The sequence below is a fragment of the Cryptomeria japonica genome, chromosome 1, assembly GCF_030272615.1.
Source record: "Cryptomeria japonica chromosome 1, Sugi_1.0, whole genome shotgun sequence".
NCBI classification, from domain to species: Eukaryota; Viridiplantae; Streptophyta; class Pinopsida; order Cupressales; family Cupressaceae; genus Cryptomeria; species Cryptomeria japonica.
Window position 1 is genome coordinate 296,623,931 of NC_081405.1, and position 15,638 is coordinate 296,639,568.

A 15,638-nucleotide genomic window follows, 5' to 3' on the forward strand; every position below is an offset into this window, starting at 1 on the left:
GTTATTATGCTATCAAAATCAAGGAGCCCAAGTCCAAGTAATTTTGATGGATTAGAACCTTTAATGTAATAAAAGAGGTTACTTGTGCTTATGAAATGGCTACCAAATCCATGAGAGGCATGAGGGTAATGATTTCCTTTATATCAATTCATAGCCATGTAAGATCCTTTCTAAGTGGATTGGTGTTCCCTTATTTGCTTTGGGTTTAGCTTCAATTTACACCCAAACTACTCTAAACTTGCGAAGAAGTTGTAAGATTATTTCTTAGATTATACATGTAGAGGTATTATTTAAGTATGAAACATTTTGGGTTAGAAGTTGAGATCTACAACAACTTTGGTGACATGGACATGAACAATTCCACACAATCTTGAACAAATATGTTGGAGAAGAATCATCACTTGCTTGGAAGTGGTTCCAACAATTTGTAGGTCCTCACTTCTCTTTCTAGAGATCCTACAACTACTAGTAACAATATTACCATTGCAACAACTTGTGGAAACTATGGCACAAGTAGTCATAGTTTAATCCTAAAATCTCTCATTTGTGTACAATTGAATTATAGAATCCTAAAATATATTACCAAAATGCCAATATTGATGGTTTCATCCTTTTAAGCTCATTTCCATATTACTAACCCTTCTTCAACTCGATTGCTCAATATTTAATAACCACCACTAACATTATTAATATAATCCCTATTACCACTCCTAATTTGAAAAACCACATCTTTGAATATGTTATATGTCAAAATTATATAGAAACCTATATTCTACAAGAAAGAAGAAAATTGTTAATGTAACTAACTACATGTAAAAATAATTTATAATTTCAAAATATATTATTCATTCTTCCGAAGTGAAATCATGCATCCATCAAAAAAACATTTTTCCTTTTTTGTTACACCTGTTCTAAAATAATTGTTGCATTTCAATTATTCCAATACATTTATAAGTGTTACTACCATTCACAATACACTTCAAAAACCCAAAATAACTACTAACCATTAAATGGGAGTTAATTTACTTTTAAACAAATGAATTTATAATATCAACAGCCGAAGTTTTAAGAATTTTACCTGTAAAAAGAAGAATCACCCAATTTGAAAGCCATACCGTGGGCCTACGTAATGCTTTAGCACTAAAAGTTTGATTAACAACTTCAACAATGATGATTCAGGTTTTTGGCGTTCTGTTCAAACCTGGCTATTTGACATTGAATCATTATTGTCAGTCTGATTATTGTTGATTATTTTGGGAGTGGCTTCCATTACAGAGACAAACAATGGATAGATATGGGGAAAGCACTCACCCGTCTCAAATTGCTTCTAATGGCCTGCTTTCAACCTATTGGCAAGTAGTTTCAAATTGCTGGCAGACAGTCCATCGGTAACTTCATCTTTGGCAAGCTCTCTAAATCTCTCGACGGCTCCTCTCAATCTCGCGCTCTCCTCGCCTTCCATCAACATTTTCAAATTGCCGGCAATTTCCTGTGCTGCAATAATCCTATTTTCATCCTCTCTACTCCTTCCCCTCACCGCGAACTTCCATTCCTCCACAACGAGCTTGCAATTGAGGAACTGTTCCATCGCAAGAGGAAATCCCAACATGGGAACGCTCGCCGAAACACTCTCCATAACGGCGTTCCATCCACAGTGGCTGAAAAACCCTCCCACCGAAGGATGTGAAAGAATCTCCTCCTGTCTAAACCAGGGCTCAACCAAGCCCCGATCTTTACATTCCTCCAAAAACCCAGGCGGCAACATTTCCCAGATCTCAGAGGCTTCTGCATCTGGACGAAGCGCCCATACGAAACAGTACCCACTTTGCATAAGACCCGCGGCAATTTCCCCCACCTGAGCTCTCGCCACATTAATGAAGCTGCCGAAAGAAACGTAGATGACCGATCGGGCCGGTTTCGAATCCAGCCATTGACTAGACTCTGAATCGCTCTTCCCATCTCCCCAATAAGTAAAGGGCATGTTCAAAGGCCCCACACACTGCACAGGGGTTTTGTGCCGCAGGGCTTCCACTGCTCTGCAATCCAAGGCATGGAAAGAATTCACAACAACCCAGTCCGCTTCTCTCACATTTAAAAAACTCTGCGCAATCCCATGGCTCACAGGGGAGGAATAGAAAAGCCCGTTCGGAAGTTCCGTCGGTTTTAAGGAAGGCACGCCAGGAATATAATCTATGCGGCCTTGCAATTCAACTGCAACAAGAACAAATTATAAACAATCAGTTCTGATTTTTAATGCCAAGCCTCAAATAATTTAACTGCTAATGGTTTATGGTTTTTCTTCTTTACCCAAGTCTGAATGATAAAAGAGGGAAAAATTTGTCACAGAATTTGGCCACAGGGAAACAGAGACGAGAGCATGTTTTTTAGTAAGAGGCACTGCCCAACTGAGCAAAGTGTCGGCCACTATGCAGGACACTGTTGCTCCTGAGCGATTGAGATTTGATATGAGGTCGGCCACATGAGCTTCCATGTTTGAGAGCGAGAGAAAAAAGGCCGCCTTGTTAGCCCATCTTTCTGACTCCCCCACCACGCAATCTGGAATGAGGCCCGCCCGGATGTCCAGACCAAGCTTTCGAGCATGGGAGAAAAAATCGTCCTCAGCCTGTGTGATGATTTTGTGCCACGCCTGAGTGAGCACGAATGTAAGAGAGATTCCATGAGAGGCGAGCTTTGTGGCGAGGTGCATCATGGGATTGATGTGGCCTCGCCCTGGATACGGAACAACTATTGCATGCCCTGCCATTTTTCCTTACAATCCAAACAAATCGAGGAAGAGAGGGAGGAATGGTCCCTGTATGATGGGTTTACTACTACCAGGCTTAAAAGTATATATGCGTTTGTATAATGTTTTTATTCGCAGGGGAATGGAATCTTTTTGATCAAATTTGCCTCTTCAGTGAATTCCTTATGAAAACAACAAAACTGAGTTTATTTTATTTTATTTTCTTAGAATGCGAATCCTGTACGACCTTGATAAGAATGGTGTCGTGCTAAGGCGTGCAAAGTTTGTTTTTTTAAAACCAGGGGAGAGGGCAGTGGATGTTCGGTCTATATGGTTTTTATGGATCAGCTCTTAAAAAATGCAAGGTTCTTATATCATAAGGGATGAGTTTGAAATTTGAGCGAATTTGGGGTATTGATATTCTTGAGTCTTTGACACTTAACCTAAGAGGTTGCAGTCTAAAGGCTTGTTCACCTATATTAAGTTGCCAAAAGTTCTTTTTCGATGATGTAAAATTTTCCATAAAAAAATAAGGGAGAGACCTTGATAATGGTATACCTTAATTTTTTAAGTTGATATAGATTTGTATGTATCATGATGGCATATTTGTTCAACCACATGTATTAGTGGATAGTTTAAAAAATTTATTTGAGGGGGTAACATACACATGAGGAGGCTAACAAGTAGACACCCCTATTTTTTCCCTCAAAATTATGGTCTATTGAAGGTGCTGGATGTAGACACTTGGTCATAGAACATCATCAATGTACTAGATGTTATCATTGACTTGTTCTGACAATGCAAAATTACATGCTTCAATCAAACACCAACACATTTATTTGATGTGAGTCTACACTCAAATCACACACCTCCACATTTAGTGATCATCCATGCTTGCAAGTATAGGATGACATGTGGATACAAAACCATGTATCTTCACTATTGTAGCATGTAGCATTACACATGCACAACATTTCACTATTGATTGTCTTCTTTTCCCAAAACTTGTTGCAATTTTCATATGTAACTATTCACTTTTGATCTTGTTTTCTCATGGCTTTAAATGTATTCAATAAGGAAGTTGGAGGTTCACATTGAGAGATTGTCAAGATAATGTGGAGTTCTATTCAATGGTCATGTTTTATATCCTCATCCATCTCACTTCTAATGGAAGGTGAGGTCTTCGTACTTTTCTAAGGCAATGGACAAACTATTTGTTTATTTTGTAGTTGTTTATTCTTCTTCATGTCTTATTTAGACCAATGTTTGTTTGTTGTTAACTATTTGAGAATACATTTCTTCATTCCTTCATTTGGTTGTAAATTGTAATGTTCCCTTCCGTATTCACCCTAGAATCACAATTGCAACAAGTTAGTGTTAGGGTCACATCTTTATCAAGTAAAATATCTCCTTAAAATAATACAATCTTGGATTTTGAACCTGCAACCATAACCAAGGGAATATATATATATACCAAAACAATCTTTACACTGAGACCTAGAGTGGACACTAACCCTCTTGGCCTCAGTGGGAACATGGGCATCACACCAGGGTGGCCTACTTAGTGGGGTGTTTCTACCTTCTTTTCCCATCAATGCCTCATCCCCCTAAAGACAATAGCCATCATTGTAGATCTAGAGAGAAGATTGTAGTGGGGGTTTCTTGATTGTCCTATTTAAGCCTAGGAGTGGATCGTTGCCCTCTTGGTCCTAAGGGCAAGCAATATGGACATCCCAAGGGTGGCCTATTTAGATGCAACCTTCTAATTCCCCTCTTTTCTACACCTCCTTCCTTCCATGTATGATGGAGTTTTCACACAAAATTATTGTAGACATATACATTCAATAGCTAGCAATATATATATATATATATATATATATATATATATATATATATATATATATATATATATATATATATATATATATATATATATATATATATGGGTAAACATTAACAATAACACAGGTAGATATATACCACAAGATGCAAACATTAGTAGATGTAGTTATATAGATCTGAAATAGTTATAAGTCTATTGCTTCCATGTCCGAACTGCAAATCATTTGTCTTGTTCCAAGGTGATGAATGATTCTATCTGCTCATGTTCAATCTATAAGTTATCTTCTTTCTTTGAAGGTTGATCTTACATCCATTTGATGATCATTGTAATTATTTGGATTCAATGATGATCTGATTTCTATATGTCTTATGGTGTGTCTCCTTTTCTTGGGCTACTAATCAACATTAAATACCCCTCACTCGGCTATGGAGAGTTACATCTTTTCTTGTGGCTACATTTCTTCTAATCAGTGGTTTCCCTTGTAGTTTGACCATTACCTCTTACTTAAATATATTGTTGTTTCAAGTAGAGGATAATAATGAACATTTCTAATTGCAGCCTACCTTCTATTCATAAATCATTGTTTCTATTTTATATTATTTTCTTCTCTTTTCTTCAATCTTTCCCCCCTCCTAAACTTGGTGATTTAAATCATATTTATAGGTGCCCTTTTCTTTTATATAGGAAGTTGGCCAATGAAGGATATTAAACATGTTCCTTGTAATGGAGAGGGTTGACCATGAGGTAGATAGTAATTTAAATTATTTGTCATAAGCTTTAGGCACCTAGGGTAAAGAGGGCCAGTTAGGGCAAAATAGATTAATTTCATTGTCAATATAAAGGGTGACATCTTGAAGGAAATTAGTCTTTGGTGCCTAGGTTTAATCTCAAAATTGGGGATATGTTGTATTCATATTGAGGGACATCATAATTCGCCCTTCCCAAGATTGCTTGTCTTCAAGCAATGTAGGTTTTTATTTCTTGAATTGAAGCATGTAGGTCCCCATCCTTGGAGATTTGTATTCCAATGTTTACAATATATTATGGATATCACTTTGTGTTAAAGAAAGGGTGAGCTTATACATTAAGATGGGGATTAGAAGCATGGCATAACATCTATGCCCTCAATTGTGAAAGGATCATGCTAACTATACATTTTAAATGTAGACCTTATGATGTTAGGAACTAGTTTACTGAATCTCATTATTTGTATGGTATTCATACCCTAACACAATTGTTTGAGAGAGGGTACAACACTAGTACATTCGGGGCTAATTTCAGATGGCCCTTCGTCAGAAGTTTGACTACAACACGTCAGATTATCAACAAATGTAACCATCAAAAAATCATCGTCAAGCTTCTCGACGATGCCATTGAGCGTTGGAATTCCGACGACACCATGAACTCTTCTGACGACTTCTATGTTTTCTCTTCCGGCCAAAAATATCGTTGGATTACGGTTGAAATTTTGACGCTCCCCTAGTACCATGCATCAACGACCGTCCAACAAGGAAGTGACGTCGAACATACAACATCCTTGTCGGATGTTTCTTTAGTTGTCATCGGAATTCCAATAGGATCAGATGTTGTGGGTCCGACGACTTGGTCGTCAGTGCATGAAAGCATTGAACGAGTTCCACTTTTAAAAATTACATAAAATATTTTTTATTTATTTGATTTAGTCTTATTTGAAAAAAATATTATCAATGATGTTTCCTTTCTCCAAGAATTGGATCTAGGATCTTTCTGTCAAATAATATGTAACATCCAATGACTAAATCTTTTCTTTATAGATGCTTATTTTATTTAATCATCTGAGCTTGAATTATAATTTATATCTGCGCGAAAGTAGAAGATACAAGCTGAAGAGTCGTGTGCAAGTAAATTTCGTAAAAGAAAGCAAGCAAGCATTATCTTGAATGACATGGAAACAAGCTCATCAGCTGCCCAGAAGAGAGCAATTGGAGAAAAGCAGAGGAAAGTGTTAAAGGGTGATAAATACATAGAGAGTATGCAATACAAACAAACGATGTCTAGAGTGTGTGATGTGACATCTCTAATTTATGTCCGGAGGGACTAACTGGTTTTGGAGTTCCTGGGAAACCTATTGGGCCACACTTGGAGGAAATCAATGTGTTCATGAAAGGGCCACCTTTTTTCTATTATGAGAATGATGCTTTTGCATCGAAGGATATTTGGAAGACAATATCCAAAAATTTCTATAGTGTGGAACCAGAGTTAGTGGACTCGAAGTACTTTTCAGCTTCCAGGAGACCAAGAGGTTATGTACACAATTTCCCAATAGAAGAGTGATTTCAAGCATTACCTCCCCCCCCATGACTATTCAGGAAGAACTTCCTCAGACAAAGGACTGTTGGCCTCCATGGGATCAAAGAAAAAATTTGAATTGCATAGACTCTAGACGATGTGGTGGTGTCCTTCGTGAAGAACTCTGTACTATAATTGAAAATTCACGAGGGAAACTTTAAGATAGTGAACATAAATACATTATTGAAAAGTGCGAAGAATGGAACTTGGTTTGGGTGGGGCCAGGTCAGGTGGCTCCTCTAGAGGTTGGCGAGATAGAAATTATATTAGGATTTGAAAAAGATCACACTCGTGGAACTTCTTGTGCGACTGATCGATTGCATTGTTTGGGTAATGCATTCCAAATAGATACAATTGCATACCATTTATCTTTCTTGAAAGCATTTTATCCCGATGGCATTAAATTTCTCTCTATTTTCTGGTATTAGTGGAGAAGAGGTTCCTTTGCATTGACCTGGGATACATTTAAGTTGTGTTGTATTTGCGGAAATATGTGAAAAGAATAGGCTTGTCCTTAATAGTTGGTGGACAAAAACCCAACATACGAGTAGGTTGATTCAGAGGGAAGATGTCCGAGATTTGAATACAAAAGTATTGGAGTTTTTTTTATTAGATTTTTTGAAGCCGTCTTGAACTAGAGTTGCCATTGCTGCATTTGAACTCTTTTAACACTTCAAACTTTGCCTTACGTGATTTACCTGCTTAGTCTGTTGTAGAGGATGCCAATCTCAATCCCTTAATGCCATTATCTTCTCTTCAATGTTGCTGACTAGAAGACTACCACAGATTGAATGAGAGGAGGAAAATTTTTCTTTACTATATTTTTAATGCATGTCAAATTCCTTCCTTAGGAAAATGGTTTACCAAAGCTCAGGTTGCCAGCAACTCTCCACATTTGCTGCAACTTGTCATTGTTTCTTCTCAAGGAGAGGCAAATGACCTAGGGGGATCTGACACTTTGATGGATTTGAATGAAATGGTAGTACTTCATTACATATATTTCTTCACCACTACCTTTAGCACATTGCCTAAAACACGTGTTCACATTGCAACATTGTCATTGTCGAAGGCAATGTGCTAAAGGTAGTGGTGAAGAAATATATGTAATGAACTACGACCATTTCATTCAAATCCATCAAAGTGTCAAATCCTCCTAGATCATTTGCCTCTCCTTGAGAAGCAACAATGACAAGTTGCATAAAATGTGGAGAGTTGTTGGCAACTTGAGCTTTGGTAAACCATTTTCCTTAGGAAGGAAGGAATTTGACATGCATTAAAAATCTAGTAAAGAAAAAATGTCCTCCTTCTCTCATTTAGTTTGTGGCAGTCTTCTAGTCAGCAACACTAAAGAGAAGATAATGACATTAAGGGATTGAGATTGGCATCCTCTACAACAGAATAAGTAGGTAAATCACCTAAGGCAAAGTTTGAAGTGTTAAAAGAGTTCAAATGCAAAAATGGCAACTCTAGTTCAAGACGGCTTCAAAAACTCTAATAAAAATCTCCAATACTTCTGTATTCAAATCTTGGACATCTTCCCTCTGAATCAGTCTACCTGTCTGTTGGGTTTTGGTCTAGGGCTATCCCACATTAATGGTTCCCACTTTCGGCAATGAAGAAAATTGGCGAAAGTGGAGAATTATGTTTGGGGGTAGTTCGAACGAAGTGGGGTGGTTCGAGTGAGCCACCCCTCCGGGTTCGAGCGAACTCGCCATTGGACGCGGGTTTGATCAAATCTTGGGTGGGTATGGGGGTTTGTTTGAACCCATTAAAAATTAATATTTTAAGGGATTCGATCAAACCCCCCTTCCCTCGAACCCTATTTACAATTGTTTTTTTAAAACTTCTATAAATTCCAAAAACAATAGTTAAACTGTCATTTTCCAACTTGTTTTTTTCTGTCTAGTGGGGGTTAGAGCGAACCCAACGTCAGCATCACATCACCATGCCCTATCTGCAATAGCCAGCGTGTCTCACATTTCATCTTTCGACCTACATTATTTCAGGTGCACAAAATAACCCTTTTTTTTTTGTTTAATAATGTCTTTTTTTATTAAATTTATTCAAAAATTAATAAATAATTTGTTTGTTAATTTTTTTTTTTAATTAAATAATTGTATATATATATTTTTTCAGCATTCTAGAAAAACGTTTGATAATTTAATGTTTTGATTGAAATTTGTCAATTTGTTTTTAAAATTACATAACTATATATGTATTTTTTTTTCAACTTTAAAAAAAAATGTTATGAAAAACTTAGAAAACTAAGGAAGTAGATTAGAACTTAGAAAAACATTAGCAAAAAAAGAAAATTAGAAAAATGTTACAAATCTAAATATAATAAATTAAAACGTTAGAAAAATTAATAAATTTTAATTTTAAAAAACATTAGAAAATTTAGATAACAAATTAGAACAAATTAGACAAAATAAATCCTCTACAATGTGACACCTTTTCACATCCTATTTGTAATAACCCACCATAATTAACTCAACAAAATTGACCATTCCCTTTTTTTTTTGGTTTAATTTATTCATTGTGTTTGATTCAATCGCATACTCTGGGCATCCATCCATTTGGATTAGGCATTCATCCATCCGGGATGAGCATCTAACCATACGGGTTAGGCATTTGTCCATACGGGACATAAGATTCCATCTATCCAATACGAGATAGGCATCTACCCATACGGGATAGGCATCTATCCAATCAGGATAGGAGGTGCTCTGGCCAAAGACTTAGACTCATCGGGACTATTCGGGTCCTGAGCCACTCACTAAGTACTACACTATTCTAACAGAAGTGCACCGAGGTCGCCGTCCTTAGGAGTAATTAAATAACATAATACAAGCTTGAATTCCGCCTTGGAATTTGGCTTAAAGCCTCGGGAAGTCAAGCGAATCCATACGGGATTCCTTCCGAGTATGCATTGAATTACATTTTCCAATTTAATTATCTTATCTTTCAAAATAGGATTCTTACTCAATCTTTCTTTTACCAAGCCTAGACCCCACCCACGAACGCCTGAGTACAAGGGACAACTCCGTCCCAAGACTACCTACATACCCGCTTTGGCATGGGATCAAGGCATAAAGTATGTAGTTCTATTTTCTATTCTATGGTTTGATGTAAACTGATTAGTGGGTACGCAACCCTTTCTACGGTCAATGTCCCAGACAGTTTCTCTACGGTTGCTACCCACGGTGGTAGCACTTAAACAAAGGATCAAGATGGCCTATTGTTTGTGGCCTAACAACTACATCCTAACACCTATCATGAGCGTCACCCTTGACCAAATTGTCAGTCACCAATATTTCTTCAAGATAAATCAATTTCATAAAAGCATTTCATTCAACCAACCCTAACAGGGGTTTACTATGGTTTAACTCAACGGATGAAAAATCATTTAAGGATTATCTTATTAAATTATCGATCCAAGGGGGATTGCCCGCCCCTTAGATTTTAACTTCCAAGTGTCCCTTATTACTCCCCAACGATTTATAGGGATGATGCCACAAACGTCGTTGATGCAACTTTATTAGGCATTAAGTGCAGTAGTTCAACATGACGACATTACCCGTAAGCGTGACCCAGAGGCACTGTATATACCGAACGTTGCTAGGTTTTGGTTTTCCAACTTCCTTTGTTTAGTTTTCTTAACTAAGAGCTTATGAAAACATCATGCTTGAAATATAATCATGAAATGAATGTACATAACTTAAACATTGCGAACTTTGATGACACTTAAATACTATTTGATAAAGATAAATACCAATCTTCTACAACTAAAAAAATTAATACATGTATTGGCATGATAATGGTAATTATGAACTTACGTGCAATTGCATGAAGATAATGAATGTGGATTAATATAAAAGTAATGCAAAAATAGTGTCATTTACATACAAAATGAAGAAGTGTTTACTCCTATCGCGAGAATAATTAATTATAGAGTTACTGGCAATTAGTTTATACTTTTGGCGATTTAATTAGTTTATACTTTTGGCGGTTTTGGATCAATCATAATAATAAGACTTAAAGGTTTAAGTAAGCCTAAAATTACCGACCAAGAAATCAAATAAATCCTCAATGGATTGAGAGATCCCATTCTTTCACAATAATCTACTATACAATAATCCCTATTAATTATTAAATTTTTCCTAAGTTTATTTTACTAATTTTAACATTTATTAACAATTATTAGCAATTAAACTAAAATTTTGATTACAAATAAATTCCATTTAAAAATTTAAAATATTAAAAAAAGTCTACCCACGCGATTTCTTTTTTTTTGTTCATAGAAGTTAAGGGGGGGGACCACGAGTCCCATCACCCCTGCGGTCCTACATACGCAGGCCCGTAGGGTTGAGGGGACGCTGCGCCCCTGCACCCCCCCCCCCCTGCGGTTACTGGTATTGCCGTATCGGTGGTACTCCGCTTCCCCATGCATTGGCCACCGAAACATGGCATGATTAATATTAAAAAATTACTTGCAACATTTAAAATTTATTTTCGTTTAATATATATATTTGTATAGAAATATATATATATATATAGTTATATTCCCAGATTTTTTTTTGATGGTATGCATATTAAAAAAAAAGAGTATCTATAAAAAATAAGAACATGAATAAAATGGATAATCAAGCAATTGTTTTAGATTGATTCTACAGTAAACAAGAGGTTAATATTTACAGAGAGGGAGGGTTTATTTCCAGTATTCTCAGGGAGATAGAGAGTTTATTTCCAGTACTCACGGAAGGATTTTATTCAACTATTATTCACAAAGAGAGATCTTTGTTGAACTCACAGGAGGATTCTATTCAACTATTATTCATAGAGAGAGATCTATTCACAGAGAAAGAAAGATTAATTTATTCATTCACACAGAGAGATTTATTCATAGAGAAAGAAATATTAATTTATTCATTCACAAAGAAAGATTTATTCACAGAGAAAGAAAGATTAATTTATTCATTCACACAGAGAGATTTATTCACAGAGAAAGAAATATTAATTTATTCATTCACAGAGAAAGATTTATTTCTTCACACAGAGAGATTTAATTTATTTTTATATTCAATATCATCGAAGAGAAAACAAAAAAGCAAAAATCTGATTCTCTACCTTTAAAATAGATTAAATAAGATATGCAAGAGAATTCTGCATTTGTATTTAAAAGAGAAGGGATTATAACACTGTATTTCTTTAAAGGAAACAGAAATAGATTTTTTTTCTTATCTAGCAATTGAGAAAGGATTTCTTCAGAATACTATATGCAACCAAAGAATCTAGAAACTATATATTTTGATAAATACAAATTCCTCATAAGATAAAGGGAGAGAACCTGGTTTACTGAAGCTTGATGTTGAATCCTCTAGCTATCCTTTGATCTTTCCTTGCAGCTTGAGAAATATCCTTCAACCAACAACTTAAAAATCCTGCAACAAAAATGAGACTGCAAAAAAAAACTTGGGAAATTTCCTTCAAAGCATAATCAACTCCCTTCTTTGATACTTGCCTACAATTTTATGAGAAAATTCCCTCCATTCCACTATCTAGAAAATTTAATTAAAAGGGAGATTCTTTCCCAATTTTGGACTTCATGCAATTTATTAAACTTAGTGGGGGAGTTACATGCAAGGTGGTGGAGAATCCTCTAGAAACTTCTTATTCTTCCTACAACATGTGCCATAATTGGATGTGGAAAATAAATAAAATAAAAATAATGTATATTTTCCATGTGTGTGTGTGTTATTATTATTTTATCCTTTTATAATATTCATTCAAACATTTAAATAGCTTATCCAAAAATATAATAGAGTTGTATTTTAAATCCAAAAGTGATAAAGGAGGGTTGTGACATCCTCCCCCCCTTAATTTGTGCATCGTCCCGATGCACTTATTGAACGCATCCAAAAGAGTCTATAGTTCATGATTAAAAAAAAAAAGGAAACAAGTGCTGCATTTCCTTAGTATCTTCCCACATGGCATTCTTTTCATCATACTGGTCCCATTGCACTTTGCACTGATCAACCTCTCTATTGCGCAACTGGCACTGGCGCCTCTCCAAGATTCTGGATGGCTCTATCATTATTCCTCCCATTTCCTGGACCTGTAAGGTATCCCAATTCAAAATGTTTTTCTCATCAGGTATATACTTCTTAAGAAGAGATACATGGAAGACATCATGGATTCGGCTCAACTGGGGAGGTAAGGCCAACCGGTATGCAACTAGATTAATCCTTCCCAATATTTCAAAGGGTCCAACATAACGAGGTGCAAGCTTAGTCTTTTTCCCAAGTCTTATGGAACTCTTGTGTGGCCTAACCCTTAGGAAGACTTTCTCTCCCACCTCAAACTCCCTTGGTGTCCTGTTTTTGTCTGCATAACTTTTCTGCCTATCTGAGGCTTCCTTCAATCTTTGCCTAATTTCCTTAGTTTTCCTCTCCATCTCTTTCAACATATCCGGTCCAATAATCACTCTATCTTCAAGACTATCCCAACTCAAAGGTGTTCGACATGGTCTACCATATAAAGCTTCGAAAGGTGCCATTCCCAAAGATGTTTGATATTTATTATTGTAAGCAAATTCTTCTAGAGGTAGGTATTCTTCCCATTTCCTTTGTTGGTCCATGCAATACATGTGAAGTAGGTCTTCCATAATCTGATTTGTCCTTTTTGTCTGATCATCTGTTTTAGGATGGTATGCGGTGCTAAAATTTAGTTGAGTTCCTAGAGCTGATTGAAGAGTGGTCCAAAACCTTGAAGTGAATCTAGCGTCTCTATCTGATATGATTTTCTCTGGTATTCCATGCAACCGAAATATTTCCTTAACAAAGCGCCTAGCCAAGGTAGGTGCATCATCTGTTAGGATCCCTGGTATAAACTGTGCCACCTTAGTGAGTTTGTCAATTACCACCATTATTGCATCATGCCTAGAAGGTGACATGGGTAACCCTTGTACAAAATCCATGCTAATAACTTGCCACTTGTTTTGAGGTACATCGTGCAATTGTAACAATCCAGTTGGATGTCTATGTTCTACCTTTACTCTTTGACACTCCAAACATTTAGCCACATACTTGACAATGTCATTCTTCATCCCTTGCCAAAAGTATAACTTCTTTAGATCCGCATAAAGTTTGTTAACTCCTGGGTGCCCTGAATAAGGGGCATTGTGAGCCTCCGATAAGACTACTTCCCTTAAGTTCCCTGAATTAGGAATATAGATTATGTTATTGTATTTGAGCAACCCATCTTCATCTAATGTATACCCTTCAATCTTAGGATCAGTTGGATCGTATTCTAAAGTCAATTTGACTTGCTCATACCATGGGTCATGTCCTTGTTCATCCATTACTTGCCTTTTGAAAGAAGTTTTGAATGTTGCTATAGTCATCAAGTGTCTCCTCCTACTTAAGGCATCTGCCACCCTATTTTCCTTCCTCTTAATATATTCAATTTCAAAATCGTATTCACTTAGAAACTCTAACAACCTTCTTTGTCTGGCATTTAAGTGGGGTTGGGTAAAGATGTACTTTAGTCCTTGGTTATCTGACTTCAATTCAAAAGGCTTCCCTAGCAAGAAGTGCTCCATTTTTGTAGGGCATGCACAATCGCTGCCAACTCTAAGTTGTGGGGTGCATAATTGACTTCATGAGTCTTTAGCTTTCTGGATTCGTAAGCTACTACCCCTTCATCTTGGACAAGTACTCCTCCTAACCCTTCTATAGAAGCATCAGTTACGACTATGAAGTGTCCATTCAGATCTGGTACCTTTAGAATGGGTGCTGAAGTTAGTTTCCCTTTCAAAATTTGGAATGCCTTATCACTTTGTTCTGTCCACACAAACCTTTTACCCTTACTTTGTAATGAGGTGATGGGGTTTGCTATCTTAGAGAATCCTTCCACAAACCTCCTATAGTAACCTGCTAGCCCCATAAAGCTTCTTACCTCTGAAACGTTTTTAGGGATTGGCCATTCTACTATTGCCTTTATTTTATCTGGATCAACTGCTATTCCTTCCTTTAATATTATATGCCCAAGGTAGTGAATCTTTTCCTCAAAGAAGGCACATTTGGACAATTTCCCATATAACTTATGTTCTCTCAGCCTTTGCAAAACAATTTGTAGGTGTACTAAATGTTCCTCCTCATTCCTAGAGTAAATCAATATGTCATCTAGAAATACCAAAACAAATTTATCCAAGTAGTCATGGAGTACACTATTCATTAAGTTCATAAATGCAGCTGGGGCATTGGTTACACCAAAAGGAACTACTATGAATTCATAATGCCCATATCTAGTCCTGAAAGCTGTCTTCGGAATGTCTTCCTCCTTAATTCTAAGTTGATGGTACCCTAATCGGAGGTCTATCTTTGAGAAAACTGTTGCTCCTTTCATTTGGTAAAAAAGATCCTCTATGCGAGGTAAGGGATACCTATTATTTATGGTGACTTCGTTCAACATCCTATAGTCAATGCATAGCCTTAAGGTTCCATCCTTCTTCTTAACAAACAAAACTGGTGCTCCCCATGGTGATACACTTGGCCTTATTAATCCCTTAGATAAGAGTTCCTCTAATTGCATTTTGAGCTCTTGTAATTCAGTTGTGTTCATTCAGTAAGGTGCCCTTGATACTAGTTCAGCTCCTGGTAGTACTTCGATAGAAAAGTCAAACTTCCTTTTAGGGGGTAAGCTGGGTAATTCTTCTGGAAAAAC

At 36.5% G+C, this 15,638-nt stretch overlaps 1 protein-coding gene across 1 annotated transcript; it reads right to left on the reverse strand.

Moving 5' to 3' along the window:
* Positions 1 to 1,062: 1,062 nt before the first annotated feature.
* LOC131046449 (UDP-glycosyltransferase 86A1) lies at positions 1,063 to 2,817 on the reverse strand. The gene is made up of 2 exons (XM_057980199.2): positions 2,308 to 2,817; positions 1,063 to 2,211 (listed from the first exon to the last, which is right to left on the reverse strand). Exons 1-2 carry the CDS (start codon positions 2,762 to 2,764, stop codon positions 1,328 to 1,330), a joined length of 1,341 nt encoding a protein of 446 aa, XP_057836182.2. The 5' UTR covers positions 2,765 to 2,817; the 3' UTR covers positions 1,063 to 1,327.
* Between the last annotated feature and the right edge of the window lie 12,821 nt (positions 2,818 to 15,638).

Excerpts from the sequence above, each read along its gene's own strand:
- LOC131046449 (XM_057980199.2), bottom strand. The coding sequence starts at position 2,764 with ATGGCAGGGCATGCAATAGTTGTTCCGTATCCAGGGCGAGGCCACATC. Across the intron at positions 2,212-2,307 it reads CTTTTATCATTCAGACTTGG|TTGAATTGCAAGGCCGCATA; the intron begins GTAAAGAAGAAA and ends TTCTTGTTGCAG.